The 21,582-nt window shown below is 41.3% G+C and overlaps 1 protein-coding gene across 4 annotated transcripts in view; it reads left to right on the top strand.

Annotated features, from left to right (window-relative positions):
* LOC122059553 (MLO-like protein 11) overlaps positions 1-21,582 on the top strand; it is a 185,012-nt gene that overhangs the window by 98,897 nt on the left and 64,533 nt on the right. For all 4 annotated transcript variants that reach the window (XM_042622397.1, XM_042622394.1, XM_042622396.1 and 1 more), the window contains exon 7: positions 9,318-9,392. In XM_042622397.1, coding sequence (XP_042478331.1) covers positions 9,318-9,392 — 75 coding nt within the window. The remainder of the gene's footprint in view (positions 1-9,317; positions 9,393-21,582) is intronic.

The following is a 21,582-nucleotide window of genomic DNA, read 5'->3' as shown; positions in this document are numbered from 1 at the left end:
TTATGGTGACAAAGATGATTGGTTGGTTGATTAGTGTAGGTTCAGGTTCCACTTATCTATGGAAACAATTGGTGGTAGCAGTGAGGGTGAAAATACAAGTACTGCTGCTACTGCACAATCAACGATTGATCCAAGCAAGGATCCAAAAAGGAGAGCTAAGTCAAATGATCCTGGATGGAAATATGGGTATTGGCCTGACGTATCTGACAGAAATTGGATTAAATGTACCCTTTGTGGGAAGGATGTCAGGGGAGGAATAAAACGATTGAAGCAACATCTTATTGGTGGCTATGGAGATGTAGCCAAGTGTGTGAAAACAACTGAAGCAATTGCTAAAGAGATGAGAGATGCAATATTGAAGAACCAGAGGAAGAGGAACTTTGATTGTTTGGATGATTTGGATGTTAGTGATGGACCTACAGAAGTAACGGGACCACAACATAATATAGTATCTGATTTGGGGGTCTCATTTCCTATCCCTAGCTCTGGGACAACTTCAAGAAGAAATAAAGCTATCATTCAAACACAATCCAAATAACAAGTAAGGGGTCCCATGGATAAGCATGTGAGGAGGACTCCTGAAGAAGTGGTTGCAGATAGGCGGGATAAAGGTTCATATCAAACAACAATGGAGAACCGAGTAAGAGGAGAAGAAGAAGGAGATAAACTTCGTTCTTATTTTGCAAGGTGGGCTTATGAGAGTGGTGTTCCATTTAATGCTTTAAAGTTAAGGAGTTTTGAGGAATTGGTAGAGGCAATTGGTCAATATGGACCAGGTTTCAAGCCCCCTTCAATTCATGACTATAGGGGGCCTCTATTGAAGTCTGAAAAGGATAAAATTGATAAGTTAAAGGTGAAGTATCAAGGATATTGGAGGAAACATGGGTGCACACTCATGTCAGATGGGTGGACAAACAAGAGAGGAAGGCACCTCATTAATTTTCTTGTCAATTGTCCGGAGGGGACTTTTTTTTTGGAGTCTGTGGATGCATCTAGCCAATCACAAACAGCTGAAATGTTATTTAAGCTACTTGATAGCAAGGTTGAAGAGATTGGTGAAGATAATGTGGTTCAAGTAGTCTCTGATAATGCTGCCAACTATGTTGCAGCGGGTCGACTACTAATGGAGAAAAGGAAGAGGTTATTTTGGAGTCCATGTGTAGCTCATTGCATAGACCTTATGATGGAGGAAGTAGGCAAATTACGCTCTTATATGTCTGTTATATCGAAGAGGAAATTGACTGCATTCATCTACAGGCACACTCGTCTTCTTGAAGCCATGAGGCAAAAAACAGGAGGAGACTTAGTGAGGGCTGGAGTGACTAAATTTGCCTCTTCCTTTTTAACACTCCAGAGCTTATACAAGCACAGAGAATCTCGGAAAAAATTATTTGTTGATGATGAATGGTCCCGTTCTAAGCTTGCATCTACAGAGGCAGGGAAGAATGCTTTTGAGACTGTGTTTGTTACAACATTCTGGAATGGTGTGATGGATTGTATAAGAGCATCACAGCCTCTTCTTCAACTCTTGAGGATTATAGATGGTGATGAGTTGCCTGCTATGCCTGAAGTATATATGGCAATACAAGTGGCAAGGAAGAACATCAAAAAAATTTTTGGAGATGATGAAAGGAAATGGAAGAAAATCATAGCGATTGTTGATCACCGTTGTGAGACTATGATGAATGGATCAATATATTTAGCTGCCTTTTTCCTCAATCCAAACAAGTTCTTTAAGGCAATAGCAGATAATCCTGATAATGAGTTGGACTTAGCTCAAAAAGCAAGTGATGCCTTCAATGATGTTCTTGTAAGGTTGGTGCCTGATGAGACCTTGCAAGATAAGATCATTGTCCGGGTTGACAAGTATACCACTGTTCAAGGTAGTTTTGCAAAGGACATGGCGATTAAACAAAGGGACAAGTTGAATCCTAGTTAGTATATTTCCTTTTAAAGTTCTAATTAGTTTAGAACTTTGTATGTTGATTTTTTACTTAACTTATTTTTTTATATTATATATTTATAGTCTCTTGGTGGTCTCGACATAGAAGTACTGCTCCTGACCTTTCAAAGCTTGCATTGCGCATACTTGGTCTTTGTTGCTCATCTTCTGGTTGTGAGCGCAATTGGAGCACATTTGAATTTGTGAGTATTGACTATTGAGTTCTGATTACAATAGTACATGTACTTCACTTAATATGGTTTTATTGAAGATAAGTAGATAACTTCATATTATTAATGTTTTTCAGATTCACACCAAGAAGAGGAATAGGTTAGAGCATCAACGGTTAAATGATCTTGTCTGCATTCAATATAATCGCTGACTTCAAGCAAGGTTCCAAGAAAAGAACAATGCAGAAACTACAATCCATTATTGCTCGATGATCTTAATTGGAGTAGTGAGTGGATGATTGGTGAATCAGAGGATGAATTAGTGCATCCTGAGAATGATATCACTTGGAGAGATGTTGATAGAGCACTTGGAGCATCTTCATTATACCAAGGCCATAATAGACCAAGGAGGGCTCCAACATCTACCAGTGGAACCAATCTTTGCTATACCCGGCGTGGTAGGAGGGTTGAGCTTGAGGATTTGTCAGATGAAGAAGTGGATGAGATGAGTGAAGAGGATATTCGTGATGATGAAAACATTGAGGATGATTATGGCATAGCTCCAAATGATGCAAGCCAGCAACAGAATGCAGATGAAGAAGAAGATTTTAATTTAATTACTGATTTGGATTGAAAGTCTTTGAGTCTTAGAACTTTGACGTATTTTGAGTCTTTAAACTTAAAGTTTTTTGAGTCCTTGAACTTTAAGTATTTGACTTTCATTGTTTACTAAATTCTTAGCATTTTAGTTTATTTTATGTTTTAGCTTCATTGAAGTTTAAAGTTTTTTAGAATGATTAAGAATCCCCAGGTTAGTCACTTCTCATCCATTTAATTTGGCATCTCGATTTTTACTTTCGATGTATTTTAATTCTAAGTTCTTAATTACTTCTTTGACAGGAGTAGAAATATAGTGGATGACCTTAGGGCTTAGGCACTCATTATGGCATCATAGAGGTAAGTATAATAAATACTTGTATATTTTATGTCTTCTTTTCTTTATATTTATAATTTTGTTTCATAATTATGTATTTATATTATATGTTAATATGTTAAGATGATTGATGATTGAATATTGATGATTCATGATTGAATATTGATGATTCATGATTGATATTGATGATTGATGATGAATTGATGATGAACTTAGTTTATTCACTTTATTGATTTGTTTTCTTGATGAATATCTTACATTGGTATGAATATAAACATTTAATATTTATTTAGCATATGAGTAATAGGATTTAACTAGTATTTGAGTCAAATAGATTGGTTTTATAAAAAAAAGTACACAAGAACGCTTTAGTCAATAAGGCGACGCTTTATGCCCGCCTTATTGCTAAGGCGCTCCGACAGGCCCTTAAACGCCTTAGTCGCACCAGCGCCTTAAAAATTATGGGTGGAAAAGTTGCGAGACAACCACTTATTCTTATCTAGTGAGGTGTCCTCCATTCCAGCCGTCAAAGTCCCCCGAATTGGTGAGACTTTGGATTGTTAACGGAATGGAAAAGTCTACATACTTTATGTGCTCCATACTATTTAAACCTTAGGGATCAGTATAGCAATAGGCTTGGATTGAATCCAGACCTTCTTTAAGCAGTGAAGCAGGTGGTTGCCAAGTTGCAATCAAGGTCCAGTCTCCAAGCCAAAGCCAATACTGAGGTAAATTTTATAGTACAATAGCAATCTATAAAGTAATTACAATTCAAAAGAGATTGGTTGTTGTTGTTGCCGAGAATCTGTAGAAGGCTGAACGTCGGTCCTACAGGATCACAAAAGGCAGAGGCCAGGAGATGGCTCCGGGATTAGTCCTTCGACGCCCTAGTTAGAGCCCCATGCAACAATATGCAGAGGGTAATGGCGAGTGAGTGAACTTACCTTGTGCTTCCTTCTAGGCCTCTTCTTATAGGATCGGGTCCCATAGAGTCCTACTAGGAAACGTCCTTCTGCTCTTGACGAACTTGGACTGGTTTGGGAGGACTCCTTCCTGCACATTTTCCTTCCTTCGTGGGGAATATTCCTTTTTTGGGTATTATCCCCTTTTAGGTAGATAGAGTCCTATTACAAGTCTATTACTCGAAGAGGACTCAAGTTTCCTCGTTATCCTGGTATACGGAGTTCGTGGTGTGATGTGATGTCTTGGATATCTCTTGTAACTGGGTGCCACGTGTCCATATCTTACTGGGTGGTTAATTTGAGCATATCAATTATTAACTATTTTCCAATGGTTATAGACGAAAGAATTCAAGGATGCAGTAGGGAGTTTTGGAGCCCCTGCCACAATCACGGGCCGTACGAATATTGAATACTGATGCTAGTATGCGATCCAAATTTCAGCATGTTACTTACACAAGTATTAAATATTTTGAAATCAAAATAATCTGTTGCACTTTGTTGTAATGCTGCTGAATGGTGGGTGTTGTATGGGGGTTCGGCACCAAAATTAAGGAATATTGGTATTAAAGTACTCTCACATACATGTTCTCCTTCCGGTTGTGAGCGAAATTGGAGTACGTTTTTGCTCATCTACTTGAAAAGGCAGAATTGATTATGTTCAGATCGTCTCTCTGACTTGGTGTATGTGAACTACAATGAGGTTGAGGATGCAACGATATGCATGGGTATGGAGAATGATAGTCGCTAGATTGAACTTGTCAATGTTTTCCTTGTTGACTCTAATGATCTATGTCCTCTAGTGATCTTGATGAGTACATGGCTATAGAAGGTAGGATACATTCATAGACCCCTCGATCGTTCGACCCCACACCTAGTAGGGATGATTCATATGATTATTTTACTTCCTCAGGTGGTCGTACTCAGACTCAGACTCAGCATCGCTCACCAGGTAGTGATGAGGGTGATGGTGATAGTGGAAATGATGATGATGGTGGTGATGCTGGTGGTCATGGGGGAGGGGGTGGTGATAGATTTGAAGGAGTTCGAGAGTAGTATGAATAGGCTGACCTGGAGCCGGTGCGATTCACTAATCACTAGGAAGACCCAGTTTGATTATTCCACACAAGATATGGGTGCACGTCAAGCAGGAGGTTGAACGAGTGCAGGCTACACTAGAGGGCCTCATCGTTCGTTCGGTGGAGATGAGCAGAGAGATTGTATGGACATTGATTGTCTGTTTACATCTATTGGTTGAATGAGTTTGAATTGAGGGGATAGTCATCCTCACAGACACAACAGAGGAAGTGGGCACGCCACTGGAGAGAGCACCTAGTCAGAGGATGTATTGGTGGTGGTTATGGACTTTATGGTCAAATCACTGGGGTGAAGCATACATCTGGTTCATCCATTCCTAGTATTGATTATGATGCCCAGTCATATGGTGGTGGCTTTGTGGGCCCAGCAGTATATGTTGTTGGAATCATCTTGTCGCAATGGCTCAATATCGGGTTCTTCATCTTCATACTATGGTGGTGACACATACCATAGGATAGGTTATCTTTAGTATGTAGATGACTTGGTTTTTGTGGCAGTTGTGGAGACTACGTTTGTTACTTCTCGCACAATATGATGTGGCGTGCATTTATTTTGAAATCAGAGGAAAATGCACGTCGACTCCATCGGACAATGAGTGGAATCCAGCCAGGCCGTCGTAGTTCATTTCCGTAGACAGTCATTGTTATCAGTATTGTATAAGTTAACTAATATGTTTGGGACTTGGGATATTGGGAGTTACATACTATATTACTAATTTCCTGTGTGCACTCTAGTACTCTAATATTAGTTAATTAATCAACACCGAAATGAAATGAGATTTCAAAGCTTGGGCGATGGAGGAACTTGGGAGTCCCACTCGATAAGATTGGGACTGCCCTACTTCATTCAATATATTGACTAATTATTACAAATAACCTACTAGGGAATAGGAAACTTAAAAAAGGAAGCAAAACTAACTTACCTAGGTTCACAAGGACTAGACCAAAACACCCCTAGCAAGGGGAATCATGACTTGTGCTGAATAGCAGAAGCCACGATTCCTCTTGGCTAAGGAGTTGACTTCTAACAGTTGGGATAAGGGTGAATCGGTGTAAGCTACTTAGTAGCTTAGCCATCGCTTTTCTTGTACCACCAACTCCTTATTTTGTAAATGCAAGAGTAGGGGAACCATCCCCCCGATTTTGGCTAGTGGATTCTTCTCTTGTGTTCTCTATGGATGCATGCTACTGTTGTGAACCAGAAACAACCCTAGATGGTGAATTCTACATTGAGCAGTGGGGAAGCTCCCATAGATTTTGGTGGTGAGGCCAACTCATACCCCCACCTTTCCCTTCGATGTAGATCCATATTATGGGCTAGGCTATCACAGGAGGAAGCCCAGCCCGAAGGCCCACTACCGCCCCTCCTAGTGAGAGGGCTGGTCTATTATTTAAGTTAATTAAATAAAGGCGCATTAGGCCCATCGATTGTAGGTCCCCCAGTGGGTAAACCCTTTATGGACTATTAGTTAAGAGTCCTACTCCATGTTGGAGTTAAAAGTCAAGTCCTAGTTCTATTTTCAATTCCTAGTTATAGTAGGAGTGTCTAGTCCTCTTTGGAAACTAGCTCTTAGTCTTAGTATGATTGTAAACTTCCCCTCTATAAATAGAGAGGCATATGTACCATTATTTCTCAGATTTGAATAAAGAAGTTTGCAACTAATTTGCTCAGAGCAGCTGGGATAGCGGTGGGTGAGAAACCCAGGCTGAGATAGCCACCTTCCCTTTGTTATTGCTTCCTTATTTCTGATCACCTATTTTTGTTTACTGTTTACTGTTTACTGTTATTGTGAAGAGCTAAGAGAATTTCAGATCTGTCCAAGGCATCAACATCAGGATCGACCACAGGAATCCTCCATTCTTGTGACCTGCGATCTCTCTCCACTTCTCTATTCTGAAATCTGATTAAAGGGCTACTGTTTGGGGGTGTTCCAGGCCACTGTAGGACCACTTGGTCCCCTTCTTGGAGCTGTCCGAATAGTCCAGCTGTTGTCTTTGCAGAAGGCTTTCAGATTCTCTCTCCTAGGTCTGAAAATCAAGAAGATTGATTACTTTACAACCAGCCGACAGAAGTTGTTCAGCTTTGGGGGTTTTTGTGCCCGTAGTGAGGTCTTCCTTCAACCAGAAGATCAGCTCCATCTGAGCTCTGCCCAGCCAGCTGCAGGTCCCTCTCTAGGACCCTGCGCAGGTCCTTTTTCTCTCTCCTATTGTTTGGTTTCTTTTTCTGGTGTTGGGATATTGATTTACTTGTTTCTTGTGGGAATAAGCCTGGGTTGTTTCCTCGTCTTTCTAATCTGATTTGGGTGTTCTAAGTTATTCTTGTTTGGGGTTATACATTGTGGGGGTTAGCTTCTTGTGATCTACTCTTACATTACCCTTCATTCTTCTTCTTCTTCCTTTATTACTTTATTTTCACTGCACCTCTTGTGACAGTGGGAGATTTTTACTGCCACTAGGAAGTGTTGCATGTTGTGTGGGACATCTTGGGTGATCAGCAACCGTACTTTGGAACTATTGTCTGATTGTTTTATTCTAGTGTCATTGTTGTCAACTCCACCATATTGTTTCCAGTTCATTTTTTTTCTTTGCACAGTACTACAGCTTGCAATATCAGTGTTTTTCTCCAATTTTGGTCCCTGTTTTGACCTGCTGTTCCAGCCAATCCTACCATTGGATTGGGCCCATATTTTGAGATCTTCTCCACTCTCTGAACCACCATCAACCAGAACTGAAGGTCCATCTGACTTCTGGTCTGAGAGTTTTGCTGAATGCTGATGCTATGAAGTTTCTAAATTCTGTTCCTTAGTTACTAATTTGAAACCTTAATCAGATTTGACTGATCAGACCGTTGGATTAATTGGACTTTTGGAGCATACATTCTGCAGGTTCTAAGTACTATTTGATCTCTAACTTCCAGTCCCCTCCTAGTGTTAGATGTTAAGCTTTTGATTCATCTCAATTCTGGCCTGTCTTGAAGTTTAAATCTCTTTTTATTCTCTTGTGGTTATTATTGTTATTTAAATATTTTTTGGTTTAGTTGAACTCGTTACATTGCCCTCATCTGGCCCTATGCTATTAATTTTAGTAGGAATTCCTTCTGTATCATGCTTTGAAACAATAGTCTTCCCTTCCATTTTTTGATGTTTAAAAATTTGGGAAGTACAGATGTCAAAAATCACGTGTACAGTTGTTGCAAGGATTCTTTTACATTTCTACTGTTAGGGGCTCTTAGGCTTCAGTAAAATGTTGTCCCTTTTAGACATCTTGGTATTCTGATGAGAGGAAAACCTTGTCCAAGAAAAAATGATTATTCCTTCTGTTAGATTGGTTTATCTTTGCATGCTGTTTTTCATTGTAGATGAACTGAAGGAGTTGTACGCTAGTTGATTTGAGGCATATTAATAGAGAAGTCAATTTTACTTGTATAGGCTCCTTTGGTTTCAATGTAAAACATTTTCCTGGAAAATAATAATAATAATAATGATTATTATTATTATTATTATTTTTTTGTCATATGACATTTGATGGTTGGACATGCAAAAAGCGCATTTGAACATGATTGCATAAGAGAAAGAATTCACAGACCCCACAGTGATGGGAGCCTCATGCACTGGGTAGGCCCATTTTTTTCGGGTGAGAGAGAATCTAGCTATATGGTGGGGCTGGAGTCCTCAATGGGTGCCAAGAGTACCAATGATCGATATAGCATCACTATTTTGGGAGAAAATCCTGAATTTTGAGATGGTTGTTGTTTTCCAAATTTTTTCTAACCTATATAAAATTTTGTATTGGTTTCCAATAAATCCCATAATATATTTTGCGGCAAACAATGCAAACACTATTTCTTTAATGCCTTCCTTTAACCTATTTAGGCAACTCATTCGAGTATGTTCAAATTTGTCTAAAGTTGCACGACAGCTATATTTTTCCTTGTTTTACTTTTCAAAATTGCATCATCTCCAGTTTCTACTTGTACTTTTCCATTGCATGACCTGGCTAGGAGTCGTTTCCTTCCAAAACCGTATCTGTAGATGTGAGGCCCTTAATATTATGTGCTTTACAACATGCAAAGAAAAGTCATGTGAATTACTATATATTAATGATTATAATCATTAGATTACAAACTCTACACTTCACTTCAAATTGATTATGAGGAGAAAAATGACTGCTTCCATTCACTTCGAGTTGATATTGATAAAAATGCTTATCATGCAGATTTGTTTCTTCCGGCAATTTGGACGTTCAGTGGTTCGTTCCGACTACCTTACACTCCGCATGGGCTTCATCATGGTATGTAGTATTGTGAAACTTAAGAGTGCTAAATAGAATATGCCACCTTATGATATTCTGACAGCTTTATGCTTATTTGATGTTGTCGCTGTTTCAGAACAGCGCTAATCCCAATATATGATATTGGGATTAGCACTATCTGGACAGGACCGATAGAGGCATACTTGTCCTATCAGTCCTTTGATCATTTAGGGTTGTGGTTGTATGTTTGGGGGCTATGATTGTAATTTTCCTCTATGCTTTTAATGTATATTCACAGAGAGACCTGCGATCAGCCAGATTGGACAGATCGCAGGTTGCTTTCAACTTCTGAGGCTACCATCGATTTCTCCTCCTCTCTTCTCTTTCTCTCTTTCTCTTCTTCTTCTCTCTTTACAGGTTTACTAGGTCTTGTTGCAGGAATCTGGGATTGTAACATAGTATCAGAGCTTTTGTAATCAAATCGATTTTTTTTAGGTCAACATTCTCTGCTGATTTCCGCCTTGCACTATTCCTCTCTGGTGCGCAGCCACCCTTTGCTGCATCTACTGTGATTGTTTGGCCTGGTTATGATGATGTAAAGAAAATCAGGCTTTTCTACCGCTACCACATGAATTAATATTGCTTTTTGAAGTCGCTAAGCCTCCTTCTGCGATTCTTTATGGCCGCTGCCCATATATTTGGGTTTTTTTGTCACTGCTGCCCTATGTTTGTACTTCTACACTGCTGACCTTTGAAGTCGCTGCTGCCTGCTGCCCTATCTATCTCTCTACTATTTTTTTTGAAGTTGTTTATGGTGCTCCCATCAAGGTCGACTCGATCCCAACAGCTGCCCCTATCGCCTAAATATTTTTTTTTTGTGATTTGTGGTGTCCGATTGCTCTCTGCTGCTGGTTTTAAGATCTGATTGGTGTGAGACTATTATTTGGTGTCTCTACGACTCTTGCTGCTCACCGTATTTGATTCTCATGGTTGAGATCAAAACTACTATCCCTACTACTACCTCTTCTACCTCGGACAATGTGAACGTCCAGATTACTTCTATCAAGCTTAAGGGGAGTTCAAACTACTTTCTGTGGGCTTAGTCGGTGAAGGTTTATCTCATGGCCAAGGATAAGCTTGATTACACCACCTCTGATCCTCCCAAAGAATCTGACACTGGTTATAATCAATGGATGAAAGAGAATGCATTAATCTTAATTTGGTTATGGAACAGTATGGAACCTGATGTCGCTACCAATGTTATGTTTCATTCTACTGCAAAGGGAGTGTGGAATGACTTGAAGGTGACATACTCTCAGTAGAAGAATATGACACGTATCTATGATATTTATGAGAAACTATTTTAGTTTCGCCAGTCTGACAAGCCATTTTCAGAGTATTATAGTACATTCAGGGGAATGGTTGAAGAACTCAATCTCTTCCAACCATTGACAACTGATATTGATAAGTTGAAGGCTCAATGCAATGAGTTCTTTGTTTCCAAATTCCTGGCTGGTCTAAACAATGATTTGAAGGCAGTGAAGGGTCACTTACTTGCAGGAGATACTGTGCCTACCCTGAATGATACCTACTCACGACTGCAACGAATTACTTCTTCAAATAAAGCTGATTAGTCTTCCAAAGACAATTTTGCCTTTCATGCCAACTGTGGACTTGGTCGCGGTCGTGGGGGAGGTCGTGGGTCAGTTGGTCGAGGTTCTAGTGGACAGCCAGCTGATCGTGCAGCTCGGTAGTGCACGTACTGTGGGATGCCCAACCATACTGTTGAGACTTGCTGGGCAAAGCATGGCAAGCTAGAGTGGGCAACCCAGCTAGCCAATCACGCAGTGTCGGATGACGGTACTGACATAGTGGCTCCAGTTGATACTAAACTAACACCTTCTTCAAGAGATTCCTCTACCGGTTTGCGTGATGATATCAATCAGTTGCTCCGGCGCTTGCACACCCTTGAGGCATCCTCTAATACATCCAATGGTGCATCTACATCCGCTGCTACCCTAGCCCACACAGGGACCTCAACCCTTCTTACTACTACATCTACTCCCTGGATCATTGATTCAGGTGCTTCTACTCATATAACCGGTAATTCATCACTTTTTAAGAACTTTTCTACTAGTTCTAGTTCTAATTCTGTGATCTCCTTGCTAATGGTGCTTCAACACCGGTTCTAGGTCATGGTTCTATTTCACCTACTCCATCCATAAACTTATCCTCTGTCTTACATGTTCCTCAATTTCCATTAAGTCTTCTCGCTGTGAGTCAATTAACCAGTTCGTTAAATAGCTCAGTAACATTTTTTCCTTCTTACTGTGTCTTTTAGGATCTTCACACGAGGAAGACGATTGGTGGAGGGCGTGAAAATAATGGGTTACATTACCTCAACAACGGCTGTCCTACCTCCCTTGCTGCTGCTACGGCTGTTGGAGATGTGACTCCCTTCCAATGGCATTGTCGCTTAGGTCATTTGTCGCTTTCTAGGTTACGACTTTTATTTCCTACGTTTAAATCTGTCCCTAGGTTAGAGTGTGAGGCATGTGAGTTGGGGAAACATCATCGTGTCATTCCCATCTCGCTCAGTGTCTCGTAGTCCGTCTTTATTTTCTTTGGTTCATTCTGATGTATGGGGTCCTTGCAGAGTCAGTAATGGATTTGGGTTTCGGTATTTTGTGACTTTTATGGATGATCATTCTTGCCTTACATGATTGTTATTGTTAAAGGACAGATCTGAATTTCTACATGTATTTCAAAAGTTCTATAATGAAATAAAGACTCAGTTTGGCATTCCCATTAAAAATTTTCATTCTTATAATGCTTTAGAATATTCTCAAACTGATATTTCTGATTTTTGTGATACACATGGGATGATATATCAAACTAGTTGTGCCTATACTCCACAGCAAAATGGAGTAACAGAGCGCAAGAATCGGCATCTCCTTGAGGTTGCCCGAGCCATTATGTTTAATATGCATGTTCCTAAGCATTTTTGGTGTGGAGTCTTAACTGCATGTTAGTTGATTAACCGTATGCCATCACAACTGTTTTGTCAGACAAATCTCCCTTCATTGTTATGTTTCCTAATTTTCCGAGTTTTCCAGTTCCTCCTTGAGTTTTTGGTGTGTGTTTTGTCCATAATTTGCACATGCAAGTTGATAAGTTGTCTCCTAGATCTACTAAATGTATTTTTTTGGGTTATTCTCGTACTCAGAAAGGGTATAAGTGTTATGACCCTACTACACACAAGAACTTTGTCAGTGCCGATGTGACCTTCTTTGAAGGTACGTAATTCTACCCTCCTCCAATGTCCTCGTCTAATATAGATTGGTCTTCTTCATCTCCTCCACCCATACCCTCACTTATACCTTCCCCTGATGCTTCTAGTGCCAGTGACTCCCCTCCTCTATAGGTTTATCAGTGCAGGAAGAAGATTGGACGGCCAAGTGGCGAGGTAATTACTCTAGATGCTTCACTCCTTCCACTGCCGCCTTCTTCTGGTGAAGCTCTTGTTCCTCCTCCGTCTAATGACTTACTAATTGCGCACAGAAAAGGTACACGTTCTTGCACTAAAAAATCTATGGTTGTGTATCCTATGGATAACTTTGTGTCTTTATCTCATCTTCCCTCTCCCATCCATGGTCTTGCCCTATCTCTTTCCACTACCCTTAGTCCCTGTACCCATAATAAGTCCCTACGTATCCTTGGATGGAAGGCTGCCATCGATGTAGTGATTGATGTTCTTTTGAGTCGTGGTACCTGGAGTCTGGTAGATTTACCTCCTGGTAAGGATCTAGTGAAGTGTCGTTGGCTGTACACTGTTAAGTATCATTCTGATGGCTCTGTTGAGCGGTTGTAGGCCCGTCTAGTTGCTAAGGGGTATACTCAGATATATGGTGTTGATTTCTTTGAGACCTTCCCGGTTGCTAGACTAAATTCTGTTCGTTTTCTTATTTCTCTTGTTGTCAACTTTGATTGGCTTTTATTTCAGTTGGGCATCAAGAATGTCTTCTTGTATGGTGATCTACAGGAAGAGGTATATATGGAGCAACCTCCTGGTTATGTTTCTCAGGGGGAGAGTACAGGTCGTGTGTGTCGCTTACAGAAGGCTATCTATGGGCTTAAACAGTCTCCTCGGGCATGGTTTGACAAGTTCAGTGCTACTATAGTTACTTGTTTTTCTCAGTGTTATTCTGATCATTCTAGGTTTGTTCGTCGCAGAGGTGATAAGTTGGTTGTTTTGGTAGCATATGTTGATGATATTATTCTGACTGGTAATGATGAGGCAGGAATTTCTGAAGTAAAGGATCATCTCCAGCACAATTTTCAGATAAAGGATCTAGGCCAACTTCATTATTTCCTTGGGATTGAGGTAATCCGCTGCAAGAAAGGGATCAGACATAGTTACTTGTTCTATAACTATCCTATAAAATTTCTGTTTGAATTTTATAGGAATACGTCGATCACGACACTTTAAATGTACCCCTCCACTTCATCCACCCTATTCTAATTCTCTGGTTTTACATAATAGAGAAAATAATAGTTTTCTTTTAGTTCAATAGTATACAGAAAATGGGAATAAGTGTGCAGGATACCATGCTTCATGGAACCAAATATAGCTTTTCTGTTCTTTCATATAGGAAGGCTAGGAATGTAGCACTTTGTTCCTTTTATAATAATATTCTTTGAAGACCTTTTGGTCAAAAAATCCTGGCTCTTCCCATCTCCCTTCCCCATGACCTGACCTGGCCTCATGCCCCCTTCCCCTCTGGCGGCCTCCGCTATAGGCGCTCTTCCCTCCTCCGATAGCCATCTCTCCCCCACTAATATAGTAGCAACCTCCTCCCTCCCAGCCATCCTTCCCCGAGCACCGCCTTTAGAATGTTGTTGTCTCCTCCTCCCTTCCTCCCACCGCTGGACGCAAGGTTCAAAATATCGGGTTTCGACCCTTGGGGAGACCGAAATTTCGTTTTAAATCTGGGAAATTTTGACGAAACCAAGGGAATTTCCCAGTTTGTGGAAACTTTGGTTTCAACCCCAAAATGTGTTCTTTTTTTTTTTTTTTGCCTGATTTTTTTGTATACGTCATATTTTAGACATTTATAACCCATTCACATAATTAGTTTCATGGAAAAAACACCTAATGCCATACTTGTGGTGTTGACCAAAGTTTGCTAATGTACGTTGAGTCGTTGATTGAAACTATACAACATAAGTACATATATGAGTTACTAAATTAAAATGTGAAATATATTATTAAAAGTTTAAAACAAATGTAAGAGATCCAAAATAAATAATAATATTACATAATTTTGAGTTATCTCTCAAGTCTCAAGTCTCAAGTCTCAACAATCAACATTCAACAATCAATTCCAATTAGAGTGTCTGAGTGGTTCCAGTCCACGAGCTGTGTATCATTGCAAATGTCGTAGTTGTTCCTCTGAATGCACCACATATGAGTCCCATGACATGTTTTGGGTGCAATTGTTTTGGTAGTCTGTCACTACCCATCTATAAGATGCATCTTTAACCATAGTTGTCACGGCGTCAAATCAATCCAAGGCGGTGGAGGGGTGGCTAATCGATTTGGCGATGAATCGCCCGTTATGGCGTAACCATGGCGGTCAAATCGCCCATGTGTTATTTTTTATTTTTCCTATTTTCTAAAGTTATTTATTATGCTACTTTTTTATTTTCCCTATTTTCTAAAGTTATTTAGCATGCTACAAGCCTACAATATATACCCTATAACTTATAAAACCAACATTAAGCAACATCAAATCATAAAAAATCAACATAGCCCTACCGAAATCACCCTGCATTTTACAAAAAATCGATCGCCTAGTGAATCAGGCGTGACCTGGCCTCAATGCGGTGCCATGGCGATGCCTATCAGTCAATGGCGACCACCATTTGTGAGTCACGTAAATCATAGCACTGCCATGAACTTTTTCCGCCATGACACTAAATCGCCGCCTTGGCGACGCCATGACAACTATGTCTCTTTAACATCAGCTAGGTATCAAAGCCTAGGAAATGGCTCAGTTAAAGTGATAGGATGTGGTTGTGGCACACAAGGTTGGGATGGATACCCAAAGATACAATCAGCAAAAGATGACCCGCCACTTGAACTACCCTCTTGTCCAAATGAAGTAGAAGATCCACCATACTGTCCATACCCAGCACCATATCTAAAAGAACCAGTGCTCTTGAAGGATGGCAAACAAGGTTTGGGGAAGATGGGATTTGCCTTTTTGGTCCAAGCTCCCTTCTTTAGGTAGATTTGCTATGAATGTGCAAGAACCAAGCTTAGAATTGAGATTTGACGGCACAAGGGCAAAATCTTGAGTGTTTTCCTAAGTTTCCCACTTCATCAAGAAAAAACAAGGGGAGAGGGTCGAAATTTTGAAATAATAAGGCTTGCTTTCCCATTTAAGAAGATTTTATGAAGGCTGACCCATTGGTCCACTCGAAAATTCCCATATTCCGAGGAAAATTCCCACATTTCAATTTTGATCAATTCTGGTCGAAACCGATGACTTTTAAAAGTCACATGGTATTTGGTATCGGTGTTCTGAGATATTCTTGAAATGTGAAAAATTTCGACGGTATCGGTGGAAACCTTGAACCATGGCTGGACATACCCTGTTCTTTTACCCTCATGCTTCTCACAACTCCACCCCTATTGGCCTCTGTCAGCCTGGCCTCCCAGCACCTGAGATCCTTAAATGGGGAGTAGTACTTGGGTTGTTGGCTCCTTCCTTGGTGGCCGACCCCCATTCTCTCTTCTGAACCAATGGAAACCCTCTAACACTCTCTCCACCTTTATGCTTGAAAATGGAACATTCATCTTCAATTTCGCTGTTACCATTGACAAATCTACCACCATTGATGGCGGTCCCTGATATGTGGGAAAAAAGCCTGTCATCTTGCAACAATGGGATGAATACATTTCCTTCAACAGATCAGAGCCTACCTCTATTCCCTTGTGGGTTATCTTCCCCAACCTTCCTCTCCATTTCTGGTGCGCTAAAGGCCTAAGTTTAATCGGTTCCATCATTGGAAAACCTCTCTACTCCGACAAGAGAACGAAGACCATGGATCATTTATCCTTCGCTAGAATCTGTATAGAAGTCCAAGCTGACCAGATTCTTCCCTCTATTGTTACATTCATGGATGGCGAGGGCCACTCCATCCAAGAAGTAAAGTATTACTGGCTGCCCCCAACTTACACTGCCTGTAAGTGTTTTGACCATGCTATTGCCATTTGTGTTAAAAACAAAGCTGCTGAACGCCCTTGATCTATGCCCTCCTCAAGCTCTGAACAACCGAATGGCTCTATCTTCATAGAGCATTCATATCGAAGGAAAAAAAAGAGATCTGACTTGTAGGCCACCGCCATCAAATCCCTCACTGCTGCTCAATGAAGCTCCATTATACTCTGGTCACAACAAATTTTCAATACTTGTGCCCTCTGACTCTATATTGATGGAACCGATATTCAGCTACCTATCACCTATGCCCCTGCTTCCTGCACACTACCCCTATGATGGATCTCTTGCCCCTCTAGCTGGCCAGGCTGGACCGACGCTTTCTCCTGAGTCGACCTTGCCTTCTGAGCCCTTTGCCACCTCCCTCCCTCCTCTGCTCCCTATCCCTGCTACTTCCCTATCTTTAGCTGAATCCCTAATCCCCTCAACCTCTTTACGCCTCCTTTTATCCAATCCAATTCCAACTTGAACCTGTGGGTTCGGTGCGAACCTGAACCACCCTTCATTCAAGTTCAACTCCTTAACACCTCCAAATTCCCCTTGGACTACCCACTTTACCCAGGAAACCTTTATAACCCGAACACCTCTTTTAAGCCATATGCTTCCCCCACCTCCCAACTCGACCTGCTTACCGCTTCTGACCATTACCCGCCCCAATCTTCTTTTTTTCCTGATAGCCCTGCTGAAACGCCTCTGGTTCTCCATTGCTGCTCTTCCCAGTTGAAGCCTCTCGTCCTCGACACCACCACCTTCCACTCGATGTCGATTGCTGTTGACGCTAGCTCTCGAGAGGCTCCTGCTCCCCATGCTGTCGGCTCTACTGCCAACTAGGTCCTCTCAATTAACTCCTATGACAACCTCTCTACTGCTTCGAACTTCGAAGGTCCTGCTTCTTGGACTGCATAGGCTTCTCCTGTGGCTGCTGATATTGTGCTCTTGGAATCTCTCACCTCGCTGCCTCTCCATGCCAACCTTGATTCAAACAAAGATGCTCTCGCCTTTGAAGGCCCCGATGCCCTTCCCCTGTCTCTGCAGGCACCCCTTTTGCCCTTCGCAGTGGCCCCTGCCTCTGCCCCTCATACTGGACCCTTGGGCCCCACTCTTTGAAGGTTCCTATGGCCCTTTCGGATGCCTTGGAAGGCACATCATCAACTCCTGTTGACACCTTTGTTGGATCTGTGCAGACCCTTCCTGCAACTTCTTTGAACACTACCCCTGGGCTTGTTACCATCAGCCCTCCTGACCCCCCACCTTCAAGAATTCACCACTCCACCTTCCTTACCTGATATCTCCCCTCCCCTGGGCTATCCTGCACCTCATTCCCCCTTCTCCTATGGCCCCCCTTCTACTGTCCCCAACCCCTATAAAAAGAAGAAATCCTCCACCATTGACGTAAGGTCTTCCACCAGAATCAAGCCCATCCATACCACATCCTCCTCCCCTGTCATTGGGTATAGCCGTAGGCCTTCCCTTAAAGCTGTTACATCCAAGGTTCACGGTATCGGGTTTCGACCTCTGGGGAGACCGAAATTTCAGTGGAAACTTGGGAAATTTCGAGGATACCGGGGAATTTTTCCCGATATGGTGGATACTTAGGTTTCGACCCCCAAACAGTGTTTTTTTGTCTTATTTTTTGTGTATAGCCTATTTTAAACATTTATAACACATTCACATCATTAGGTTCATGAAAAACACTTACTTGTGTGGTGAACCAAAGGTTCGATAATCATTACACTAACTTGTTGGCTTAAATTCTGAAACTTTACTACATAATGACTATATATAGTCTACAATCTACATCAAAACATAAGACATAATCCAAATGATCCAAAATAGATAAAAATATTACATTATCAACAATTATCTATCAACATTGAATAGTGCTCAATTACTCAACACTAGAAAGTAGTGACTTAATTCCAAGTAGTGTCTAGGCGGTTCCATCCCACGAGCTGCGTACCACTGCAGATGTCGTAGCCGCTCCTCTGAATGAGAGACATGCATCCCATGACATCTTCTGGGCCCAATTGTCTTAGTAGTCTCTCATCGCTTTTGTATAAGATTCATCAACATTAGCTAGGTATCCCAACCTAGGGAATGGGTTAGTCACAATCATAGGTTGTGGCCCTTGTGGGTATGGCGCAAAAGGTTGGGCTGGATACACAAAGATATTGTCAACAAAAGATGACACACCACCTGTAGAACCCTCCCATTCGAATGAGGAAGAAGATTCACCATACTGTCTATAACTACTACCATATCCAAATGAACCTGTGCTCTCGAAGGATGGTCCACCGGCATATACACCATACTGTCCCGGATACCCATAATGCGATGCAGCTGATCCGGCGTTCTCAAAGCCACTATCACCATGATGTACTGGACTAGGGCTCGAGTCAATGAATTCTGGTGCACGCCAATGCCCAGATCCTCCACCCTGTCCCAAACTCATGGATTCCATTGTGGCAGACAAACTAGATATATCCATGCTTTGGCCCATCTCATCTGCCTCATCTTAAGGCTCGAACCTTTTGCGTGGTCCTCTACTATAGCCTCTCTGTTCTCGGGAACCATGATGTTCATCTTGCGTGGCATGTGTGAAATCAGTCTCCCTTGAGAATCTGAATGGAGCTGGTTGTGGATTCCTGTCACTTTGCATGGTAGCTAATCTATCCTCTTCAGCTCGTATGGTAGCTAATCTATCACCGACATCATACCCACCATCCCCATCTACCACCGCCACTATCATACCCACCGCCACTGGTCAGGGGACCGAGTGGGATCCGATGAAGGGGACTTATACTCTTCGTCTTCAATTCCAGCACCAGGGTGGGCCTCAAATGGACGTGGTGACTCAGCGTGAATTCTCCCCTCTTCTAACATATATTCTTCCACATCAACACCCATTCCTGAAGCAATATGACTGCTAGGCCGACCACCAGCCTCATCTAAAAGTGGCTCACCTTGATCTTTAACCCACTTATAAAGGTGATCTTCATCATCTGACTCAAATTGGAAGATATCAGCAAGCTCGATTGGGGTAGTATCATTCTCCATGCCAAGGCATATGTTGTCTTCTTTCAATCTCATTATAGTGTACATAAACCAAGTCAGACAGCCGTGCAACACCCAATCTGTTCTGTCTCTTGGAGTGTATGAAGTTGAAAGTACTCCAATTGCGCTCACATCCAGTGGCGGAACATGTCTGAGATAACACTTTAATTGCTACTTTGGACAAGTTGGGTAAGCCTCTTCCATATTGCACCCACCATTCAGCTGCATAAAACAATGAGAGACTATTGGGTGGGTTTCTATGATGGTGCATAGCTGAATATAAAAGAAAAGAATAAGGTCATTAGGCCAACCAGCAGCAGTGGTATCTCGACCCGCAACAGCCGTTGCGCGGCCAAAACTCCCAGTTCCATCCCTAAAGGCTTTCATCTGTACGTCAGTACTAATGTTAGCAACTTAATTTCATTATTCTAGTTCATAGTTTTTAAGGCGCTGCTAGGGTGACGCCTTACTAGCGCCTTGGCGCTGATGCGGTCTAAAGATGGTAAGGCAGTGCTCCGCCTTACGTGAAGTGGCGCCTTATGGGCTTTTTTTTTTTTTAAACACATTTTAAAATTACTTGATGAAGATTCCAAATATAGATTTTTTATTGATAGGTGTATGATTTTATTAACACTTGAGATGTGTGGGATCAGCTTTACTCCACCAAAAATAATCAAAACAAACAAAATAAAAACACGATTCACAAACAGGGTTTGGATTTTGTCAAGGGTTTTAAGAAAGGGCTTTGAAAAGGAATCAAGGACTAAGGAAGAACCAATTATCTAGGCGACCATTTTGCTCCGGAAGCGGTGAGTTTGCTCCGGTAGCGGTGAGCTTCATTCTTCATTGACAGGAGTAGAAATATAGTGGATGATCTTAGGGCTTAGGCACTCATTTTGGCATCATAGAGGTAAGTATAATAAATACTTGTATTTTTTATGTCTTCTTTTCTTTATTTTTATAATTTTGCTTCATAATTGTGTATTTATATTATATGTTAATATGTTATGATGATTGATGATTGATGAAGATGAACTTAGTTTATTCACTTTATTGATTTGTTTTCTTGATAAATATCTTACATTGGTATGAATATGAACCTTTAATATTTATTTAACATATGAGTAATAGGATTCAACTAGGATTTGAGCCAAATAGATTGGTTTTATAAAAAAATTACACAGGAACGCTTTAGTCAATAAGGCGACGCTTTATGCCCGCCTTATCGCTAAGGCGCTCCGAAAGACCCTCAAACGCCTCCGTCGCCTTGCCGCCTTAAAAACTATGTTCTAGTTTAATATAATTGCATCAATTAATAACTTCAACACTCACCTCCGTGTTGATGATATTTTGTGCGGTTGGATTTGACTCAATCTTCTCCACCACAGTGTGAACTATGGGTGTCAATCGGTCCGGCCGGTCCGGTTTCGGTCGGGCTTAATCGGGCTTGAAGACTTTTAAAGGTTGCATCGTGTCCACCCATTTAACTAATCGGGCTTAGTTAGTGAGGGCATGGTACACTTTATATTCGGTCGGTCGGTCTCGGGCTATAATCGGGCTATTAAAATCGAGCCTTAATCGGGTTTTAGTCGGGCCTTAACCGGGCCACGGACATGTTTAATGTTAAACGGGCGTAACCGGTTTTTAAACGGGCCTTCTTTAATATTATTGAGCAACGACGCCGTGATGGACGATGGGGTTTAGTCCACTGTTGTTGAGTTTAATTGTATTATCACCATGAAATCAAAGCCACCCCACCCCCCAAAAAAAAATCATGAAAATAGGTACACTAGACAATGTTTAATAAACTAACAATCATATTTACTAGCATACAAATCCTTGTCTGAGTTGGATACATAACCAGTACCTTTCATTTACCATTTAAGAAGATT

The sequence above is a fragment of the Macadamia integrifolia genome, chromosome 13, assembly GCF_013358625.1.
Source record: "Macadamia integrifolia cultivar HAES 741 chromosome 13, SCU_Mint_v3, whole genome shotgun sequence".
NCBI classification, from domain to species: Eukaryota; Viridiplantae; Streptophyta; class Magnoliopsida; order Proteales; family Proteaceae; genus Macadamia; species Macadamia integrifolia.
This window is presented reverse-complemented; position numbering and strand designations above follow the sequence as displayed.